This window comes from Stylophora pistillata, chromosome 3 (assembly GCF_964205215.1).
Source record: "Stylophora pistillata chromosome 3, jaStyPist1.2, whole genome shotgun sequence".
Classification (NCBI taxonomy): Eukaryota; Metazoa; Cnidaria; class Anthozoa; order Scleractinia; family Pocilloporidae; genus Stylophora; species Stylophora pistillata.
The window spans coordinates 9,189,627-9,213,626 of NC_142521.1; the positions used below are offsets into that span (position 1 = coordinate 9,189,627).

General features: G+C 38.6%; 1 protein-coding gene, 1 long non-coding RNA gene and 1 pseudogene across 3 annotated transcripts; 1 reads left to right on the forward strand and 2 right to left on the reverse strand.

The window, feature by feature from the left end:
- Positions 1-157: 157 nt before the first annotated feature.
- On the reverse strand, positions 158-9,666 carry LOC111322222 (D-lactate dehydrogenase, mitochondrial). 2 transcript variants are annotated; one of them, XM_088753804.1, is made up of 12 exons: positions 9,457-9,666; positions 8,420-8,683; positions 6,687-6,828; positions 6,249-6,315; positions 5,862-5,954; positions 5,604-5,709; positions 4,611-4,704; positions 3,159-3,287; positions 2,339-2,466; positions 2,005-2,095; positions 1,630-1,741; positions 158-1,098 (listed from the first exon to the last, which is right to left on the reverse strand). In XM_088753804.1, exons 1-12 carry the CDS (start codon positions 9,565-9,567, stop codon positions 930-932), a joined length of 1,506 nt encoding a protein of 501 aa, XP_088609930.1. In that variant the 5' UTR covers positions 9,568-9,666; the 3' UTR covers positions 158-929. The 2 variants fall into 2 exon arrangements, with proteins under 2 accessions (XP_088609930.1, XP_022781030.1); XM_022925295.2 differs by lacking the exon at positions 1,630-1,741 and adding an exon at positions 1,788-1,899 and having other exon boundaries at positions 9,457-9,665.
- A 2,878-nt stretch (positions 9,667-12,544) lies between these two features.
- On the reverse strand, positions 12,545-13,806 carry LOC148734426 (uncharacterized; annotated as a pseudogene).
- A 162-nt stretch (positions 13,807-13,968) lies between these two features.
- On the forward strand, positions 13,969-15,715 carry LOC148734427 (uncharacterized). Its single transcript, XR_015999068.1, has 2 exons — positions 13,969-14,122; positions 14,852-15,715. It is a non-coding gene; the product is annotated as an uncharacterized LOC148734427 (long non-coding RNA).
- The last annotated feature ends 8,285 nt before the right edge of the window (positions 15,716-24,000 follow it).

Consider the following 24,000-nt stretch of genomic DNA (forward strand, 5'->3'; position numbering starts at 1 on the left):
ATATTTGCAGAATGGGTCATAACTCGCAGAATGTCATCACAAATAAATAGGAATTTGATTTCATTTCGTTGCGTCTGTTCCGGAATGGTTTCCTAGAAAACTAAACGTAGCAAAGGTATTTGGGTCGCTGACTGTGAACAAGGATGACAAAATTAGATCTCCTTTGAGTAAATGTTTATTGTACATAATTATTACTCTTGATCTAAGTAAAAACCGTATTATTATATACTTATAAAATTATTTTTACATCCAACAATTTTCTCCCTACCAAGCAACTACTACTGCATACACAGTGAAACTAATTACACCCCCTCCCCTCCCAGAATCGTTTCATGTGCGCGACACCGCAAATTCGAAGGGAAAAAATTCATAATAATTCTCAACAGCTAAATAAAACACCAGGGTCCGAAATTAACTTCTTTCAGCGGGGGTCAAAGAGCGGTTTATGGTCTTTTTCTCCTCAGTCACCGGTAAGAAAAGTTTAAAGCCACGATTTTTTTACACATATTTCTTTACAAGAACTTGAACAACATTGACAAAACTGTTCAGTTAGACGCCTTAAAATTACGGTCGCTATAATAAGTGATTTTGAACCATGGACAACATTTGCCCCACTAAAGAACACAACGGTTACACAGTTGATTCACGGACGCTAATTTCAAAAAGACACTTCCTGGTTGTATGCATAACTCTTCCGAAATTCGACTAAAAGCTATTTCACGTTTGAGACCTTTTGCAGCGTAAGTAAGAAAAGACGGAAGAATAACTTAGAAAGAGGTATAAATCATACTCCGAACGGAGTCTTCTGATCAACGATCATTTCTCTAGCTTTAAACAATTTGTACCTAATTGTTTCTTTCGTCTCGTTTTTGTTAAGTGTATCTTTAGTTAGTTTCTTAGTTTCTTTGTGTTTAACACGAGAGATCTTTTTAAATGAACACTTTTCCAGGGTTCATGATCCCATTAGGGTCGAACAAGTTCTTTATGTCTTTCATGACTCGAACACCAGTTTCACCAATCTCTTCGGGCAACAGAGCTTGCTTGCCACACCCAATACCATGCTCTCCAGTACATGTGCCTCCCATGGCAAGGGCTCGTCTGGGTGATAAAAGAAAGAGACATTTTGGTAACGTGAAGAATATATCATATCCTGTTCAGAGTCATTTAGCCTATTAGTTAGCAAAAGTGAGCGAAAAAGCGGGTGCGTAAAAAAAAATAGGAAAAAAAAAATAGGAAAAAAAGGGTGCGCAAAACAAACAAAAAAAAAAGGGCGGCGTCAGGCAAAAGAGGAAGAGAAGAAAGGAGAGGTTACGCCGCCGTTTCCCTAGTAACCATAACCGCCGTTTATTTCCAGCCTACTCCTTCGCTCGTTTCCACTGATTGAGGGCCTGGAATAGGCTGACACTTATCTGAACAGCAATGACAAATTCTTTGATATTTTTTTTGTTCACAGTGCCTCAAAAACTTTTCATCCTCATTTGTCCAACTACTTACATCCTGAGAACCTCGTTATTTCTGGAACTTTGTAAGTTTATGGAATCTTCAACGTACCCCAAGTTTGATTGTCTGCAACGCCCAGCATAAAAATTTGGCCGGGGACCTACTTCTTCCACCACAAAAATGACATACCTGGCCAGTCTATCCCCAAAATCTTTTGCATTCCGCACTTCCTCTTCACATCCCATGTCAAGAGGCAAAACACAATGAAAATTTCCATCTCCCACATGTCCACCAATTGGAGCTGAATAGAAAAGACGAGGACATTCTTTAATCCGGATTGTTCTTACCTTCCTAATCTGAGGGTGAATTCCTTAGCCGCACGGAGTTCATCCTCGTCATCTGGTTTTATGGGAATAAAACAATGGAAGTTTCCATCGCCCACGTGCCCAACAATAGGGGCTGGAAATGAACGAGTGCAGTGTTATTAACCACGAGCAACAGATACTCCTTTTCTTGGAAGTTAAGGTGTGTAGCGGGGCAGCTTCGTACTCATGTGAAACTCACCGATTAAGTTAGAAGCCATGATATCTTCTTTAGTTTCCACGATTATCTCTGGCAGTCGTGAGATCGGCACACAGACATCTGTTGATACTCCCTGAAAAAGAAAGGGAACAAATACCAGGAAGGAAATGGCTCGGAGCTATTCTTAGTACATTACCATGACACTACTTGAAAAACGAAAAAAAAAAAAAACATGTTTGAAATACACAACTTGCATGCATCTATTCGCGCAGCACACATATTGACCGCGAGTGAAGGTGTAGAGTAATCAAGAAAAAGAAATCACTCATATAAGCTTCAAAAAGAGATGTCAGTGAGACCAATGTTGCACTCTTACCTTACAACCAGGTCTAAGAGCCATATCAGCGTACCATGCATTGTGTCGTGCCTTCCATAATTTATTTCTCTCTTCCAGTTCTGTGGCCCACTGGAATTTAGAACCACCATTACTTTCAATTATCTCACCTAAAGAAAACCAAGGAAGAGCGTTACGCTGTACATGTGTCACAAGCAAGCTTAGTGGCCAATCACAGCTGCAGCTTATCTCAGCCCCCGTAGCTCAGAGGAAGCAGCAGCGGTAGTCTTCCTGGGCAGAATGTGAAGTTAAACCAAGTATGTTTCAGTTAGTATGAAGTTTCCCTGACAACTTGCCAGCAGCCGTTGTACTCCTAGCTTTAAAGAAAGTAGAGTGCATCGTTCAAGAACATGACGGAATTGAGACTCAATCAGAACCTCTTGATCCATAATCCACTTTACTACCAGTAATAGGCCATTTTACAGTTGTGTACTTAGTTGCCAAGCCTTTGATTCAGAGTGAGGCTGAAGGTGACCTTGTTGGGATAGAGACCTGTATCTACTTAGCATGATAACAAAGTGATTTACATTTGAAAGGCAGCAAGGTTTGTATCATAACAAGGTCATCCCAGATCAACCCTAGCCTCACTCCCATTCAAAGGCTTGGCAACCAAGCACACAACTGTAAAATGGACTATTCATGGGCCATGGCATCTTTCCCCACAAAAAGTGGAGAGAAAGCCTTAAAAATTACTTATTTTATAACTTAACTTTACCATGCCCATAAACTTCATGTAAAATTACTTTTTTCACTAAATTTAGCATGTACATACATCTGTATTAATGTTAGCTTCTCATCTGACCTGCAACAGAAGCTTGCTCTTTGACCCCATTCTCTGATCCTTGGAACTCCAAGAACAGTGTTGGAGCCACAGGGTAATTCAGCCCTGAAAACTTGTTACAAGCATCAATCTGCACATCATCAAGAAACTCTGTACAAGAAAGAGGCAATAAAAACGCCATGTTGCAACCAAAAATGCAATTGGCCGGTGTAACTTATTATACATTCATACTTATCTATTTTTTTTTTGTTACATTTTCATTTATGCCATTTGTTCTAAGAGCATTACTTCATCAATGTTCTGCTATTTTTTCTGCATAATTTTCCTTTGTTTATATCACTTGTATATGTTCTTCAATCTGGATTTTATTCATTCAAATCTATCATTTAACTGTTTAAATCGTCACTTTACAAATTGTATATATTTTCTTCATTTTGCCATTTGTTCCAGATCTTGTACAACATTAGCAAGTGCCTTTTGCTGTCCTTTATTTTTGTTTTCTCAATTTCTTTACATATAATTGTAATAACTCATTACTTGTAATTCATTTATAGCAACCATCACAATTCTTCTGTTCATTTCGTTAGTATACTGAAACTAATTAAAGAGTGCATTTTTACACAACATTATTTTGGCTGTCACAGTCAAGTAAGAAGAGCTCTAGGTGTAAGGACAAGCATTCAGCACTCCAAAATAGTTTGCAAATGGTTGATGCTAGCGTCCGAAGCAAAATGATTGGAAGCTGTAAGAATATGGTTCAGGACCAAGGGCAGTGGAAGCAATCACACGAGGACCCTGACTAATTAACAATTGGTTCATGCTTTAGCGTGCACTACTGAGTTATGGAGCACGTGGGAAGTTTGGAGAGCACGAAAGAAGCGTAAGAGTTGCCCGAGGCGATAGCTGAGGGCAACTCTAGCTTCTTGAGTGCTCTCCAAACTACCCACAAGCTCCATAACTCGATAGTGCACAGCTGAAAGCATGAACCAATTGTTTTAGAACATAGCTGGTGGAATTGCGCATCAAATCCGACGCGAAAAACGGACAACAATATCAGTTGAAGCGAATCATGACGGCACTGATGCCAAGTCTCCTTTTCCATTATTTTTCTCTTTTTCTGCCTCATTTAAGAACTCTAGCCCAAGGGAAAAGATTGAAACATTGTCTTCGTTTTCGGACTAGTAGGCCGAGTTTCTGTTTGTATCCATTATTGTTGTGAAATATATTATTTTTCCCCTCGCTAACAATGGCCACTCGCACAAAAAAAAAATTTCTGGCGAAGCGATTTGCTGACGCTGTCAGCATGCATTATCAGGATTTTACGTAGATTGAATTTGATTGCATGGTTCTGTTAGCTATGTTCTAATAGTATTTTTCCAATGACAGGGTACTTATTTTTAAAAATATAACACAAATTTTCACCAACAAATAGTTATAAAATCATAAAAATTCAAGGGTTTAAAATCAATTTACCAATACGAGCCATGGGAATACCACTCTGTAGAATTTCTACCACAGCATCGACAGCTGACTTGACATCAGAAAATGATGACACTCCAGAAGCTGTCTGTAATTCAGATATACAAATTGAGACTAAACCTTAAGCAGTAGTATTTGATAAATAATAAGTATTTTTGTACACAGCAAAATCAAATACATGTACATAAAGCCCTCTTCCATTTCTCTCAGTTCTATTATACAAGGAGAGCACTGTGGTGTATAATCTACAGCTAAACATTCCACTCATACAGTTACAGAAATGTTTTCCAAAAAACATCACTAAAACTGTGAGTTTGAAGCTTCCCTAATATATATACATACATACATACATACATACATACATACATGCATGCATGCATGCATGCATGCATGCATGCATACATACATACATACGTTACTTGAGCACTCCCCATAGGGGTTTTTCAGGGCCAGCACCCACCCATCTCACCCAGGGAAGGACATCCACCACACAGTAATCTCGTGAAATTAACGTCTCCTACCCCTAACCCTGCAGGAGACGGGGCCTATGGTTTATTTGTCCTTATCCGAGAAGACTAGAATATCCATCCAATTCTTGATTATCGAAAGGTAGCAAATTCTCCTCACTTATTTTAAGACCATGAGTCGAACCCTCGACCTCCCGCACAACACAATCCGGCACTCTAACCAATTGAGCTAACCAGGTGGCGGTTAGCTCAATAATATATTACTGCTACTGTGCATCTCTTTGGTTAGCCCTCTAACCAAAGGAAAGACAACAGCTTCTAGACTCTGAATCCCACAGTAAGGTTGTGAGAACAGAGGAAATAATCACTAACTAAAGAAGTTCTTGATACTACACAAATTCTCCTTGTTAGCACCTTGCAAAATGTTTAACGAACAGCATGGAAAATATGTATACTGAGGTTAACAAGAAAAGGGTTAGGCAACAGAAACTAGTTCAAGAAAGTTCATACATGCACATACCGATTCTGGTATACCATATAACCTAAGTGTCACTTTTGTGATAATTCCCAAGGTACCCTCAGAACCCACAAACAAGTTTGTCAGGTTATATCCAGCTGATGTCTTTCTGCAGTAGAAAAAAAAAAGAGATTAGTTCAGTGGTTTGCTAAGCTCCTAGTCTCTCCTTACCAGAGAAATGAAAGACCTCCCTGTCACCACTCTTAGACAATTTTAATATTAAGTACATTTAAGTTATGTGAACTAAAGCCAACAGTGTACCTAGTTCGTCGCCCTTCTCCAGCAGTGTTGACAACTCTTCCATCTGGTAAAACTACTTCTAAGTTCATAACATTCTCTCTCATGGTCCCATACCTGCAAAAATTTGAAAATAATAATCAGTATCAGATCACTGTTAATGTGTAAAGTGGCAGAGCAATATGCTTTTTCTTTTACTTTTAAAATGCTGAATTTAAGTTAAGGCAGTATTGATTGCTTTTAATGCTCTATGTTTCATTATAAGGCAATTTTAATCATAACAAGCCATTTCCAGAGTTACCCATAAAGCTAGAACAGTTACCCCAGCCTTACTTGTTCCTCAGGTCTTCACTAACAATATATAAATTTGCTATACAGTGACATTTAAATTCTAAAGAATTGTCTATATACCTGACTGCATTTGTTCCAGATGCACTTGTAGATGCCATACCACCTAAACTGGCATCAGCTCCTGGATCTAAACATAAAATTATTCAGATATAAAAAGCCAAGAAAAGGGAAAGAAAGAAATTTGTATTTTTCCATATTTTATTAGTATAGGTCATGCAGGTGAAAAGTGCTGATTGGCTAGTTTGGAAGTTTTTATCAAGTACCATTCACCTCCAAGCAACCAAAGACACTCGTGTATCAAGAGTTCAATTTCTGACCACTTTTCAGTATATTAACGGGAATAAACATGATCTTTTGGTTTCTTTATGGTATATACTAAAACAATTATTCCACTCAGTGTCTGTGAAAATGGTGGATAGTCACCTCATTGCTTCATTCACCACTGTAAAAAAAATTGTTTTAAATAGCAAAAAGGGTTTCTGTGACAATATTACATACCAACTGGAAACCACAGCCCTGTGTCCCTAACATAATTGTTCAGCTGATTCCTTGTAACACCTGCTTGCACTGTGACATCAAAATCTTCTGCATTTACCTCAAGAATCTCATTCATTTTTGTCATGTCAACACTGACACCACCCTGGAAAAGAACTCACAATGATCAGCATTTTCAGCATTTTCTTTATACACCAATCTTAACTAATGAAACAGTTTGAAACACTCAAGTTTTAGTAAGAGATACTTGAGAAACAGGAAAGTAAAAGGGAAATGAATTTCAATTTCAATTGAATAATTACATTTCAATTCCCATGAGTGACAGCGACAAAATTTCTCTTTACATTATTAAGACAATATCAAGCAGATACTTGATAGGGAAAAAGAAAGATATCAACTGCAGGATTACTAGTTGATCCAATACCAAATTCTCCAAACTAACATCAGAAAAATTTTATGACAGAAAGTAGGGAGAATTGCTATTAAGATCTTGGGAGTGAAAGGGCTGGGACCAAAGACCGCTGGAGATACTGGACAACAAAGCCAAATATTTCTCAAAAATATTAAATTACAGTATATACTTGTGTTTAAGAAAATCAAGAAATAGATACAGATACAGGCCCAACAGTGTCTTTTTTATGTTCACACTTTGGCCTAGTTTATATGTCGCGCTACAGTCGAATTTAATTCAGACGAATGTAATTGGATTAAATTCGTCGTTCCGTCGACATAAATCGTGGTATGGTTATATGCATTGAACTCAATACAGTTGAATTGAATTCTCTTCCCAAATGCAGTGTCTCTGGTCAGAGGTGTCACTCAAAAAGCTCACCATGGGTCGCTGCAGGCTCGCCAAAATAAATTAAGAATATTCATGCATTTCATTGGACGCGACACTAGTGTGACATTAAAACTGAAGACGTGTTATAGATATTTTATCTGTCTTAGGCCTCGTTTATACATCGCGCTACAGTCAAATTTAATTCAAGGTCACACTAGCAATTAAATTCGACGATAGCACGATGTCTGAAACGAATTAAATTCGTCTGGTAAATTAAATTCGTCCTTGATGTTTTATCCATCTTGGGCGCATCTAGCGTTGCGTCGAATTAAATGCATACATTTTCTTAATGTATTTCAATTTATTTCAAAATGACATCTCTGAGCAGAGGCACTGCATTTGAGAAGAGAATTAAATTCGATCGTATTGATTTCGACGCATAAAACGACACCACGATTTACGTCAACGGAACGACGAATTTAATGGAATTAAATTCGTCCTTGACGTTTTATCCATCTTGGGCGCATCTAGCGTTGCGTCGAATGAAATGCATACATTTTCTTAATGTATTTCAATTTATTTCAAAATGACATCTCTGAGCAGAGGCACTGCATTTGAGAAGAGAATTAAATTCGATCGTATTGATTTCGACGCATAAAACGACACCACGATTTACGTCAACGGAACGACGAATTTAATGGATTTAAATTCGTATGAATTAAATCTGACTGTAGTGCAACGTATAAACTAGGTCTTACCAAGACAGATAAAACGTTTAGGACGAATTTAATTTACCAGATGAATTATATTTGTTTTAGATGTCGTGCTATCGTTGAATTTAATTGCTTGTGGGACCTTGAATTAAATTCGTCTGAATTCAATTTGACTGTAGTGCGACGTATAAACTAGGCCTTAAATTGCCAGCCAAACACATGTATGTTACAACATTTGGCACCTTTTTTGGAACAACACCTCCTTCCAGGCCTGTCCCAGATCCAAAAGGAATCAATGGAATACAATTATCGTTACAGAGCTTGGCCACTTGGATGACTTCTTCTTTGTTAGTGGGCCACACGACAAGATCAGCAGGTTGGCATTTGTGGTGTGACTCATCTTTCCCATGTTGTTCTCTCACAACCATTGCAGATGAAACATTTTTTTCACCCACTATCTGTTCAAAGGCTCCTCTAATGTCATCGTTGATTCCTGCATAACTGACCTGTGAGTTAAATATTATTCTTTGACTTAAAAGGTTGAATTTTTTCAAAATTCAATTCGGTTTGGTATCATCCTTATATTAGAGATACAATGGCATTTTTGTCAACATAGTTTTCATTTATTCTGTTTTGCTTAAATGTTTTGGGTAAGGAGAGTTCAGATTTTTTGGTTGTCAACAGGCTAACAAAATTATGACACATAATTCAGACTTCTTTACCACAGGTGTCTAAAAAGATTGACCCTTCGAGAACATCGTGAAATGGCACCTAATACGCTAATGATTTGGAATCAAAACATATTTTGGACACGGAGGGAGAGGTTTGCTGGAAAAAATTGGATCATCCCAGAGTATGACGTAAAGAGGGATACGATGGAAAATACATTTAATTTATTATTTTGAACCCAACGAAAGCAAGAAACAGTTTACATGCTTGGTGTACGTTATAGGCGTCAGAAAAGACAGGAAATCCAAGATTACTTTCAACAAAATTGTTAGATGATGGTGGCGTGTATCTCGAAAAGGATAAAGATCGATCCCTTGAGAGTAACGATAGCTCGATCAGACACAATACTCGTGACACGTACTATACGTCCACCTTGATCGATCCTTTATGGAGTCGTATTTCGGAATATGCGACCCCTCAATGCTTTCACGGAACCGAAACAATAACCTTCATCTTGCAACGAAATTCTGTAGACGACCCAGTAAGAAGATGTGATCATACACCTACACATTCGATTTGTGATCGGATTACTCAAAATCAATAGCTTCACCTGAGCTTGTGACGATGCAGATTTCCATCGTACGAGACAACTTCTTGGAAAGAATGTTTGATCAACAGCTCGAAAAAACGGACGGAGAGAAGCTCGAACAATTGAAGCCATGGTTGTTTTTACCTCGAAGACACGAAGAAGAAAGAATTTTTAGCTGACGACGACCGCCATATTTGATTAATGTCTGGGATCTGGGCGAAAACATTTCTCCGATAAGCCAACGAGTGTACACGACGAATCTTCCGGCTAGGACGTCACGCAGTCAGGTGGTAACGCTCAATGGGTAACGCTCCGCACGCATTTTCGCTGGTGGGTACGCTAGACACAGAATACATCAGCCGTGTCATGAGGTGGTTTAATTTTAATTTTTTGTCTTCCAGCCAACCATAAATAAACGCCACAATCTGAATGGATACTGGCATATCCGAGGGTCTCAATGGGGCCGTAAAGTGGCCAAAAATTTGATCCGTCAGGCATAAAAATTGGGCAGATTTTAACCTCTTAACCGTTAGTTAACGAATATGTTTTCGAAGAGTAGAAATACCCCTAGTCCCTTCGTGCTAAGGAAACCGGAAATAAGCGCCGGCCTGATGGGCCACTTTGCTCGTAAACAGACTCTACCTTTACATCGAAAATGTTTTACGATTTACGCGCTGTAAACCTTACAACAGAAGAGCAGCCGGAAACCACATTATCAGCAGAGTAGGGGGGGGGGTACTCCAGCGAATTTTAGACAGGGGTGTACTGCGAAGGTTCGTGAACCCTAACCCTATTTAGGACTAAGAAAGCGAAAACTGATACCCTTTTTAAGGCCCAAAGCCAAAAAATGACACCCTATCCAAGGAAAGCATGAAAAGGAAAACTTTATTTCTCCTCTGAAACATTGGATGTATAGCATCAAGCATAAATTACTAGAATAAGCCTAGTTTAATAATATTCAATCATAACCATGATACATCTTTCAGTCGGTCTGTTTATTACAGCGGATTACAGCCAGGATTATTTGATCGTACTAGAGTGTCTCTACCTACTCTATTCGTATTGAACTTTGATCGCGGCTAAACATTACCCTTCTATCACTCGTTATTTCATTAAGCTAAGTTTTGTTGTGAGAGTTCTGTTAATTAAATAAACGACAGTCATATTATTAATTAATAATGTTGCTTGAAGAGGCGTTACGTGTATTTACCCGCTTAACGGCTATTAAACCTCTGTTGCAAAATCATTTTGTTACAATACTTAAACGGATACATCAAGTTTTAAAAAAACCGTGCATTTAGGCAGGCGTTTTCGCACTCCAGTATTAGATAATACAATTAAGCTGCCCTATCTAAGGATCACACCATGGACACAGAAACAAAAGGGTAAAAAAGGATACCCTATTTAAGGACCGAGAACCTCAAAAACCATACCTTATTCCGTGGCACGTACCTATATGGCCCATATATGCGAGTACACCCCTCTCCCCGGGCAGAGTACATGTGCGGTTTGTGTTATGATTTTCTCAGTGTTTCGGTAATCCCCTTGTACGCGTTGCAGCTGAAAATAAAAATTTTCCTTCCGTCGAGGTCTTGCATACAAAATTTGCCTTCCTTTAAGTCACCGCGTAAAACAATTTGCTCAAGCAATCATATTCCAGATTTTTAACGTCAGGATATTGACATGTTGTATCCTTTAATACATATTACCAGGAGGACAAAGTCTGATATCTGGTCCTGACCCAAAGAATCGATTAATCAATTTTGTCAAGCACAGTTTCTACTATTTAAACGCAACGAGAATTTCCAACAAATTTTTTGCAAGTAGTTTTGACGAGTGTGGCATTTAATGTCTTCAGACTTCGACTTGCCTTTCTGTAAATATGGCAAGTTCTTCTGACGACAGATCATTCTGGTGCGAAATGCTAGCTTCTGACAAATATTTCAGTTCAGAAAGTTTTTAAGCGGACTCAACTTCGCATCATTTTTCAATCAATGCAAGAGGAAAAACTTTTTGAATACCTTCTTTTTGAATACCTTCACCTTCCTCGGAGTGTTTGTAGACATGAATAAAGGCTGATAGTTTCTAAAGAAACTGTTTGGGGCTGCGTCGGTGGGAGTAACGAGATAATTTGGATATATCAACAAAGTTGAAGTGGTAAATTGGCTACCGTAACGATTACAAAAGCTGACCTTTCGAGCGTTAGCCCTTCGTCGGAGTGAATGTTTGCAGACAGTTCACTAAATTGGTCACCTCACATTGATCATATTTGCAAACGAACTTATCCCACCATCTATAAGGCCTATCCGGCATTGGATACTATTCCCTTCCCCGTCACTATACACTTGTACCATTGTGGCGATAGGTAGCTTTTCCCTCTGAGCCCAACTGTTCAAAGGGCAGATAACGTTATCAAGCGGATAAGTGCTAACAAACTGTACTGCGCTATCCACTGAATAGAGATCTATTCGTGGAATAGTATTATCCACCATTCGAACAATCAAGGCCTGATAGTTAGGAGTCCCTGTTGCTTCAATTTGCGATGTTTTTTTTTTTCTTATATTGAATGCGAGTTGCAGACTGTGACACAACAAACGGATGGAAAAAGTTCGACGTGTCCTGTTATAAGTTCTTTGGGGAAACGGATACATGGAAACATGCCAAGAATCATTGCCAGAACATCAATTTCATTTTGGTTACAAATCATTCTACTGAAGAAGATAATTTCGTATCCTTCCTTATTCCTGATGATGAAACTGGTGCCTGGATTGGAGCAAATGACAGATCATCCGATGGGAGCGGACGGAAAAACCCTCCACGGGTATGTAAACTGGTCCGAAGGTAATCCCGGATGATCACAATGGCGAAGACTGTGCGATGATAAAAGATGGTGTGTGGAACGATAAAGGCTGTGGCTTGAGACGTTTCTATATTTGCAAAGCCAAGATTTAGTAGCTGGAGTAGTGGTATCCACGGTCACGCGGGTCAGCGGCTTAGTAATTAGTTACACATGACCTGTACGCTGATCAATCACACCGTTTAATTAGTGTTCTAAGCATAGCCATTACAATTTCCTCAAATACGATCAGTGCTCTAGTTGCTTTATTTTTCATTCATTATTCTGTAGAGTTGTAATCAGACAGTTGGCTGCAATCGGACATCTCTAATCGAACATCGAACAGTTAAATCAGCTAATCATGCTAAGTCCCGCAGGCCAACAATCACAGAATTGATCAGTGACCATAGCCACAACCACTTACCCTACAAAATTGGGGAATTTCCACAGTAGAGAAACTTTTACTTTTGACAATGTCTCTACCGGATATATAATGATAATGATAATGACAACGACAACGACACTGAAAATGAGCATGACGATGACAGTGAGAATGACAATGACAATGACAATGACAATGACGATGACGATGACGATGACGATGACGATAACGATGACGATGACAATGACGATGACCATGACCATGAATATGACAATGACAATGACAATGACGATGACGATGACGATGACGATGACAATGACGATGACCATGACCACGACTATGACGATGACAATGACAATGACGATGACGATGACGATGACGATAACGATGACGATGACGATGACAATGATCATGACAATGACAAATGACGATGACGATGACAATGACCATGACGATGACATTAATTGACAATGACAATGACGATGACAAATGACGATGACAAATGACGATGACAAATGACGATGACAAATGACGATGACCATGAAAATGACATTGACAATGAAAATGAAGATGACAATGAAGATGTAGATGGCGGTGACAAACAGTGGTCTTCTAAACCCTGGATTTTCCAACACAATAGGAACGGGTGCACTGCGGAGTTTAGTAGAATCGAAAGTACTGTAAAGTTGTATGTATTGGAGTCGTTGCTTACTGAGGGAGCGACGTACGCTAGTAGATAAGTCATGGAATTTGCCAAGCGACAGATTGTATGTATAAAAGTCAATAAAGACGGTCAGCAATTTTGTAATGTTTTTGGGTAAACTTAACCTGACAGCCTGAGAAATTTCCGTAACCCTTCGCTGTCTGTTCCACAGCGCGTAAATGATTTGAGAATATAAAATGAACATCACAAGAACCGGACTCGTGCCCAGTAAAAAGATACACGAGACATATGCCATAGGAGAAACCCAGTTTGGCCAGTTTCCCACGCAAGAAGCCATCGCTTCGTCGTTTGCGGAAACAATAAGCCACAAAATGCCACAACGGTTTTGCCGATCCGCGAAGTTGTGAGCGCTGTGGTTTGGTTCTGTACCATTATGGACGTATAACGTTCTACGGCATTGTCAATGAGTAAGATAGTAAGGTTGTCCATATTGCGCCAGCTTACTGTTTTAGGCATAACTATGAGGCAAAAGAATCAAGCATTATGCTAGGAATCTGAAACTATGACAAACAAACAAACAAAAAAAACAAACAAACCAACAATAATTGACTTATCGAGTTGCCTAAAGGGACTTTGTTAACCATTTTTAAAGCATTCGCTTTGGTCAATTTAATCCATTTGTCTTTTCAGACACCATGCCTTGCAGAGCCGTGTAAAAGTGGAGGAACGTGCAAGCCGAATTATAAAGATGGCCACTACGAATGTCAATGTACATTAGGTTTCAAGGGGAAGAACTGTCATGAAGGTATCATACTACCTAACAACTGTTCGGTAAACACTTAGATGTCTCAGTTAGAATCTTTCCAGCATTCTTGGCGATAAACACTGAGAGTTCCATCTTGAATCGTGCTTGTGCACTGTACAAAATGTAAAGCGCCGTAATTTCGTATCCATAGATTTCGTGCGTATTTTAGCTACACCCGACTGTGGGGATATGGGTATCTGTTCCCAGAGTCAGTTTCCTCTCCCTTTTTACCTTATCTTTTGTTTGTTCTCCCTATCATTTCATTTTCGTTCTCCTCCTAATTGTCCCATTTATTTTCTTTGACTACTCGACGTCTAAAATCCCTTTATCCCCATGATAAACGAACAAAATAAACTTCTGGTTAGACTGAAATTGGGAAAATCGCAGCTTTAAAAAAGTTTCCTTCGAGAGCTCCTAGTTACTAGTCAATGGGCATGTTGTTTTATTGTTGTTCATTGTTGCTTTTTAAATTTAATTTAATTTTGTTGTTGCTGTTGTTATTTTCTTTTAATTAATATCTTTATAAATTTCCTCTCCTCCTCTTTTCTTTCTATCCCTTCCATTTCTCTTCTCCTTGTAGTTCTCCCATCTCTTCTCTTTTACTCCTTCCCGTTTCCAAAACTTTAAGAAACAGGAAATCAATGGAAACATTTCTTTTTTTAATCATGTAATCTTATAAAAAGCTTTTTTTTTTTTTCAAAGTTCCTCTCCGTTCATTTTCTATTGCAGATGTCTGCGACCAGACAGACGGATGGAAAAAGTTCAAGTCGTCCTGCTACAAGTTTTTTAACGTCAAAAAACAGTGAGACAAAGCGAGGCAGCATGGTACAGAAATGGGTGTCATATTGGTCACATTTAATTCTCTCGAAGAGAATCAGTTTGTCACCTCTCTAGCTCCTACTGATGCGACCATATGGATTGGAGACAGTGAGGCTGTCACGGAGGGAACCTGGCTGTGGCTTGACGGTGGAAACTGGGGCGGATATGCAAACTGGGGCGGAAGTAATCCCAATAATAGCAGGGGTAACGAAAATTGCGCGTTGACCCAAAATGGAAAGTGGAATGATGTAAGCTGCAGTTTGTCACGTACCTACGTCTATAAAACGAAGAATTGATATATTAGAGCACTCTGTTGACAACTACCCGACATGTCAGTGGTTTATCGCTATAATTCAGTTCTGCTAATCGAGGTAAGCAATGAATCAGGACAAACGTGTAACTCCGTGATGCCTAGTTATGATAAAAGAGTTTGTAACACTTTTTGATTGATAGCCGTGAAGAAAAAAAAACCAAATCATGCTAAGCGGTTAGCCAGAAAAAAGCGAAAAATCAGGAGAAAATGGGATGAAAACAACTGCCTGATTCGCAGGTAATGGGAGTGGACAAGTGGTGGTTGGTTTTACCTTAGCATCTGATTGGTTGAGGTGGTGGTACGAGGATTCTACGCCAATCAGAGAGCTTGCATTATACAAAATAGAGGGCAGGCTTGCTGTTTGGTTCAATGCGCGGGATTACTGAATAGCGACATCAGTTTCAAGTAGCCTAGATAATTCTTAATTGTTACTTGAGCTAAAATAAAACCATAGGGTTGTACGTCATCGTGTTCGCCTCATTGACTGATGATAGACCAAAAGGAAGAGAAGAATTTAACAGCCTCGAAGAACAAATGCTCTACACCTTTTTGAGTGCTATCTAATTATGACGAAAAGGAAGCTACAACAATAATAGTTTAGTTCAACAGTTTTCAAGCAGAATCTTCACTTGTCGTGAAGCGAAGAGTTTTTCTACTCTTCTCTTCTTTTCTGCAGTTCGGCCTTTCAGCGTGCAGTACGTCATACAATATAATACAAATGACTTAAATTTTAAGAAAAATGTAATAAGATGATGGTTTGGTAAAACCGGTTCCACTGCATGTATCTTACATTTTATCATTACTATAAATCAGCAATCGGTAGATTTTACCAACAACACAAAGATATATTTCTAGCACGGAAAGAAACAAGTCTAAACGTCATGTATGGTGAATAAGATTTAACCAGGGGCCTTATTTTCCAACTTCGACGGTGTGTCTTCGCATCTTTGTAGTTGTTTCTGAAATTGTTGCACAAGCACAGATTGGCCGGGAGATTGGTGAAAGGACTGATAGAAGAGCTCGGGGTACGCTTCCGTTAGCGTATCTGGAGAAATAGCCGAGAGGTGATTTAACAGAAAATATGAAAATCCTTTTTGCTTTAGGTGTCTTCGTCAATTGGTGGTCAATTGGAGATAAAGTTGGGGGTTTCATCTTTGTAAATGAGACAACTGAATGGTTTGGAGAGAAGCTTAAAATGCTCATGAAAAAAGTGAGATCAGCAGTAAAGTGTATTCCTTTTCCTAACATCAAAATCTTCATCAATCTTCTATAAGAAAGAGGGACTTCTGTTGTTGCAGGGGCGGATGACCATTAAATCTTTTCATGATCTATTCAAAAGAAATAAGACACCAAACTAATATTGAGGTATTAATCATGGGTCGAGTTTCATTACAAGAGCATTTTCAATAAAATAAAGCTAATAAAAGTTTTAAAGCTGGCACTACCGAACAAACCTGCCATTATCATTCACAACATGCTGAAGATCATTGAGTTTCCCACGATGTCGTGATCTTCAATGTAGTATTTAACATGTTTGAACAGTGTTCCTTTTGGTGACAAGTCGAAATACTAACCTTGGGGCTTTCAATAGGAAGAAAAGAAGCTACATGTAATAAATAAATCGCACTATGAATATCGTATGATAATGCGCTTCGATGGGAAAAGGAAACATCGTTTCCTTGGTTTGTGTGGTAGTGCAAATAGACCTTGAAACTGTGATTATAATCCGGTCAACTTTGTTCAACTAATATAAGTCAGTGTATGGGGCGCACATGGGCATTATACGGCCAAGCTTCACAGGTAAGTTTAACCTTTTCAAAAATATCCTCTTTAAGATTTTCCTCTCGAATTTGCTAAATAACCTTGAGTTACATGAATAACGTAGAATATAGTCAGAGTTGACTAAAAAAACCTGAAATGGTGGAAACTGATGATAGTACGTTACTCTGAGGAACGAAGCACTTCTGAGAAATTATCAATAACTTAGCCTCAGCTTAGCGAATGACCTTTTTGTGTCAAAAATACTGCGCTTTTTTAATTTTCCTTAAGTTTCCATTCTTCATCATACCAAGCTGTACCATCTTACATTGAAGATCAATATTCTAGCTTGTGTTTTCAGTGCCTCGAAATACTTATCTAAAAGTGTTTGATTGGAGTTGTGTTGTTCATTCTTAAAATCTGAGAACAATCGACCATCAACAGGCGGTGCTTTCTTCGACTTCACCCTTCCACTCCCTAGAGTGACCAGAAATGAATTTCTCCCTACGATAACTTTATTTTCAAGGGAATAAAGTAAACATCACCTAAAGGATATTAGTTAATCTAACTACGAATTCTCAGGCTTGAAATTATTAGAAAGGTATGGCAGACAGATAGTCCGAGAAGATCTTGGAACTGAAAGGGTGAACAAAAAAAATATTTCGACCTCAGAGGCCTAATTTTTTTCTTTTCTATCCTTGATTTTTTCATTTTTTGATAGTTGACGAATTAATAATTAATCTTCTCTTGAATGATAAATTTTTAGTCACAAGAGAAGTTCAGACACAAAGCCAACATGGTGATCATGAACCCCCTTTTCCTGATGTTGCTGCTAAGCTCGTGTATCGCTGTCGTATATACTCGGTCAGGTTTGTGTGGCCGCAATGGAGGAATGGTGTGTCCACCAGGCAAGCGAGAACAGCTGATGGAGGGTAACAATGTTGAAGATGCTGAGTACAAACCCTTGCAGCCACTTGCACTGCTGATGCAAAGGAGATATGTCAGGCCAGAGTTAAAACGTGTGTTCTATACTGGTGGGTCCAAAATTAATGACTAAAAACGAATGTTTTACAATGGCCCTAAAGGTAAAAAAAATGGTGTCTCTGTAATGAAAGAATACTTGATACACGACCTTGTGATGATCATAAAATCGACCGCAGTCCACTTTTAGATAAATCACAGAGATATTGTACGTGAATAAAAAAATAAATGAATTATACAAAATAAATGAGTTGCTACTAACATTTGCCTCGTAATTTGCCGGACTGTGAATACGCATTTCAATTTAGCTCTTAAAAACAATATTGCCGGAAAAATCAGGGAGATGGTTTGAATGGGCCAACAGATAAAGATCACGGCGGCAATGTCATAAACGAAAGATCGTAAGTGCGAGAATACGATTAACATAGTGTAGATAAAGAGGAAAAGATAGCTATCGGATTGATGTCTGACAACAAGGCGAAGGCTCCAAAAACGAGAAAAAAATGAATAATGAAAGCTGTGCTTCAATTACGAGGAATTTATTGTATATAAATTTTTGAATGGACTTAAGTGACCGTTTGCCTTAAGAAAAACCCAAGTTTACTTGACTTTTGATCCCTTAAACATTTTTGCTTGTGCGCGACTGGCTCTAGTTGCATTACTTGACTGAATATCACCCTTGGCTAAAACTGGGAGATATCCGAGGATATCACCCAAGTGAAATTCCGCAATTTTCAAACCATACGTTCACTACGACAAATCATTGTTTAAAATCAAATTCAAGATAAAAGTGCGTTTAGTGGTTGTTACAGAAGAAATGAAATATAATGTCATATAAGAGTACCTGAAAAGAAAGTAATCCACGCTGTAAACAGTAAGCTGCTCGTAAACATTTTTTCACGCTCGTTGAAAAATATTTGAAGGATAACCGAAGCTGAGAGTTTTCTCGAGCTTCGCTCTCGGTTAACTGTTCGCATCTTAGAACAGATAATGTGCGAGAACAAATATCCATGCATATTTTGCGCCAGGATATTGTTTATACATCTGTACAAACTTGACTCTAGGTTTGACGCTACAGTAACGTTACCGATCACATCTGATTCTAATTAAGCTTTTCTTTGTGCAAATTAACATAAGAAAGGCAACGTAAATACTTAAACGTCGCGGATGAAATCGCTCCTTCGCTGTGCAGTCTATTTAATCTGTCTCTTTCGCTTGGGATCATGCCTGCTGATAGCCTGCAGTGCCGGCGTATTTTGGGCGCACGAGTGCACATTTTCGTATTAGGCCGCCATCTTAGATTTGGTAACTGTGGAGGATTGGGGCGAGGAAATATTTGCCGAGGGAGTAGGTGTTAAGTGAGAAAATGGGCAACGGGGGAGAGGGAGGGGATATAGTATTTTTTACTTCCCCTCCCTCTCCCTCGTAGCCTGCTGACTGGAAATTTTCGAACATCACAGCCGTCTTCAGGAAGACCGATCCGACCATACCGTTAAACTAAAGACCTGTCTCTCTTCTTAGCAGTGTCCAAGGTCCTAGAACGATGGGTCTTTAGTCGATGTTATAATCACCTCGAACCCTCCCTGTACAAACTCCAGCAAGGTTTCCTTAAAGGAAGATCTACAACAACACAACTCTTGGAGGTTTATCAAGACATATTGGACACCGTTGCTAGTGGTAAGGAGGTCGATGTAATCTGCCTAGACTTATCCAAAGCCTTCGACAAGGTATCTCACAACTTGCTTCTCTCGAAGCTTGATCATCTTGGCATCAAGGACACGCTGCTCTCATGGTTCCGTAGTTATCTTACCGGAAGGCAACAAAGGGCTGTCCTTGAAGGGTCTTTCTCCGATTGGTTGCCAGTGACGTCAGGTGTGCCACAAGGGTCTATTCTTGGCCCCCACCTCGCTCCCAACATTTAAATCTAAATTAAACAACCTATACTTTTCCAAAATTGACTCATACAGTCCTCCAGACTAGTATTTTATAATCTTAAATAACTTGCCTTTCTTGTAACTCTTTTTAGCCTTTTTATTGTATCCTTTTACTTTTTTGTTATATAATAGGGGTTAGGTGCCAATTGGGACGAAAGTTCTGTTCCTCTCTCCTGCCACTCCATTTTTACTTTTTCTTTCTTGTTACTGTGTAATGTAGATTAGTTATTTGTACTTGTTGAACTGCGGCGAATGTATTAAACTAAACTGAAATAAAATGATGTTATCAAAACTGTCAGGCTTGAGACGTCAGACTGTCACAGATAAGCCACCAAAACATATTTCAAAACACCAATAAGTGACGATAAACGGGCATAGATAATATGCCCTGGTTGGAAACAGTCCTTTTTATGTTATTTTCACTTTTGAAGACGTCAGCCTATAAAGAAGGACAAATGCTTGACTTTACAGTATCAATGTTAAGTTTCATGTACGTTAAGCTAAACTGACGCTGTTTGTCAATTCAAACAGCCATCTGGTGGAATTGGAATGACAGTGGTTCGGATAAGAAACAAAAAATGTTTCTCTGATGAAAAAAAAAGACATAGCTGATATTTAAATCGCATTTTGAACGTAGGAAACTTTCCTTTTGAAGAGCTTAAAGAAACGGCTATTCCCTACTCACAAAAACAAAAAAACGTTTAATAAAAATGCTTATAATTGCAACATTGATTACAAGCCTCTTTGAGATGTGTCTAATAGATATAATTATACTTTAGAGATATCTTAGGGCAGATAGATCTACCGTGGGTATTTTATAGGCTCAAGAAAAAATAAGGGGACAGAAGGAGAACAAGGGCGTCGGCCGGGGTTTGTCGATTTCGCAAAAGTTTATTTGTAGCGTAGATGACAATGGAGGTCTACCTTTCCCGGAGATCAGGACTGTGAATTCTTTCTCACATGTAGAAGATCCCCATCGTTTCTGAAGGAATTTTAACCCCCCAAAATCTCTTCCGCCTTGTTCGCTAATATATTCTGTTAACCGGCTTAATTTAGTCACAGGGAACCAATACTCATTATGAAAGGTGGGACGTTTTTCCTTTTTTCGTAAACGAAAGGCAATTTGCATAACGCGAAGCAAACGTGGCATCTGTAGGTTCACGGTTACATAACAACTATATGCTTGTATAAGTAAGACGTGACACACCCAAATTACATCTTAATTAAACCTTGGATTTTTACTCAGAGGGAAAGCTGTTAACTAGCTTGAAAAAATTATTTAGAAGTAGCTTGTGTGGGAGGTGGTTTTGCGTTTACTTAGGAGCATGAGGTGGTGGAGCCATGAAAATGAGTGGCGAAGCCGTATAAGGTTAGGAGCGGAGGACATTGAGATTAGACAACCTGTGAACCTCTGCTGCAAGTTTTCGCGATTACACCGCCTTTGTTTTCACCGAGTGACGAGAAAACCTGCTACGTAAAACTTCTTTAAACAGAGCCCAATATTTCAATATCATTTTAGCCTGGAAAATTTATTTTATATGTAAATTGGGATTTTAACTCATTTGCACGATGATTCAGCTGAAGAAAAGAAATATTTTTAGGATTTGAAAGGAGGAAGAAAAAATCTCTGTACCCGCAGGTTTTGGTCAAAAGTAGCTAGGACATATTCATCAAACGCTTCTTTGAAAGATGTGCTTTATCTTTTGTTAGAGGGAGGGGGGGTCTCAATGAGACAAAAAGAAATTCATACAGTTTTACAGCTAATGGTTAACGCAAATTGACACTTTCGAGAAATAAATTAAATTTGTACATTTTTTCGTCTAAATTAAGGTTAAAATAGATTCATGTAGGTTGAATTTTTCGGCCATTTTACGGCTAACGGTTCACCCCATTGCGAATGTTTCTGGTTTGAGCGTTCCGAGCTTCCGTTTCTCCTCTCCTAACCCAGAGGTGGATCCAGGAATTTTTGATTGGGGGGTCCAAAATTTGGTTCAGAAAGGACTGTTGGACTCTTTTGAGGCAAATTACTTCTCCCCCACACCCCCCACACCTCCTCCCACCAGTCGCGGTTGCACGTTATAATTCCTTGGCCGCTTACCGTTTACTTGGAATCATTAAAAAAATCAGCCAGTTACAAAGTGATGTATGATCCTTTCTCAAAGTTGTAAGCGTCAGGTCTGATGGGGGGGGGGGGGTCCGGATCCCCCGGACCCTCCCCCTGGATCTGCCACTGTAACCTATGTAATGTAAGTAACACGGAAAAAAGACTTCAATTTATCTGCATGTTTCCAGGTTTCTAGTCAACGTACCGATTTCTTTGAGTTCAGCAGAATTAAAGTATTCAATCAACCTTATTAGCATGCGAAAACCTGGCTGTTGAACTTTTTTTTCCCCATCATTCAAATAAGCTTTGCCTTCCTGTACAAGGGCTTTGCTCATAATGAATAAATAATGATCTTTAAGCTACCTTTCTTTTATTTTTCCTGAATCTCAGCAAATTGATTCATCAAACAACTCAGCAGTCTCAACCCAGGTTTTTCTTATCATGATTTCATACTTACTTATCTTTAGACACTTTCATTATTTGCTCAATTTTATTTTATTATCCTTAAATTCAATCTGAATAAGAAATTAAAAAATTGGCATGGTTTAACTTGCAAATAATTTAAAATTTCAAGCACCCTTTAAAATTTTTTTTTAATGCAATTGACTGACGCTACCTCTCAGTTTCTATTTCATTATAAATAGCAAAAACTTGATAACAACGTTAGGGTGGTGCTAATAGAAGTTTTGTTAAAATAAAGAATTGGTTCATGCTTAGCGCGCGTATATCGAGTTATGGATTGCGATTACCTCTGGTAAACCCGACGCAATTATAATAAAACTATTTCTTCGAGCACAAGTTGTGTCCGCCCTGCTGTGAGTAGATCGAGTTATGGATACACTAGGGAAGTTTGGAGACGGAGCACTCAAGAAGCTACAGTTGCTCTCGGCTGCGCTTTGACAAACTCTTAGGCTTCTCTCCTAACTTCTCGTGTGCACCCCTAACTCGATATACGCAAGCTAAGTACGAAGCAATTCGTTATTGTAGAGTGATTCTAAACGAGTACTTTGATGACAGTCAATATAGTTTTCAAAGCAACTTTGAAAACCAGAACATAGCGTACGTATTTAAACGTTTATTTATTCATCAGCGTTAACACTTATTTTTTTTTAAGATGCGAGCTCGATAAGATTTGCTAAGACAGCCTCAAGCTGACAATTGCAAACCCAACTTGGAAGGACCTGTTATAATCTTATAATTAAAAGAGAATGTTTTTCAGCTCCACTCCAACATTATCTCGAAGAATGGAACACTGTTATTGATAAAAACTTACGTGGTCTTTTTCATTTGCAAAAATCAAGCTAAATACACAAAATGAAATGAAATTTATTCCATTTCGGTAAACGATAGGTTCTAGAAAAGCAATTACTGGTACGGTTAATAATTTAATGCGAGCTGAAACAACTGTTTCAACAGACAAACTTCCAAGCTTAAGAAAGAGAGAGCTTTCAAGTCTATCCATGGGTTCTTTCTCGAAATAACTTTAAAAAAAAATTTAAAAAATTGGTGATCACTGAGACGTTTGCAACATCAAGATTGGCACAGATACAGTTTATTGTTATGCTCTATTTACAAAATTTATAACATCAACAGTGTATACAAAAGGAAAAGATTCCATCAATTAAAAAGGAAAAAATATTACAATACGCAGCCAAGATGAAATCTGCTTAGTGACCAAAGTAGCATAGACTTTTGTGTTGGTCACTGACACGTACAAATAATTGACACGACACATCAGTCAATCAGTATAGGTAATCGCATGGGGCCGAGTAAAATTAAAGATTAATATCACGCGTGTTTTCACAAGTTGCTGAAATTGCCCGAGTCGCGCAGCGACGAGAGCAATTTCTGCAACTTCCGAAAACACAAGTGATATTAATCCTTAATTTTACGAGGAACCATGTGATTACTTGTTTATAATATAAGGGGCAAAATGTTTTCTTACTGATCTCGCGCAAAACGGGACGCC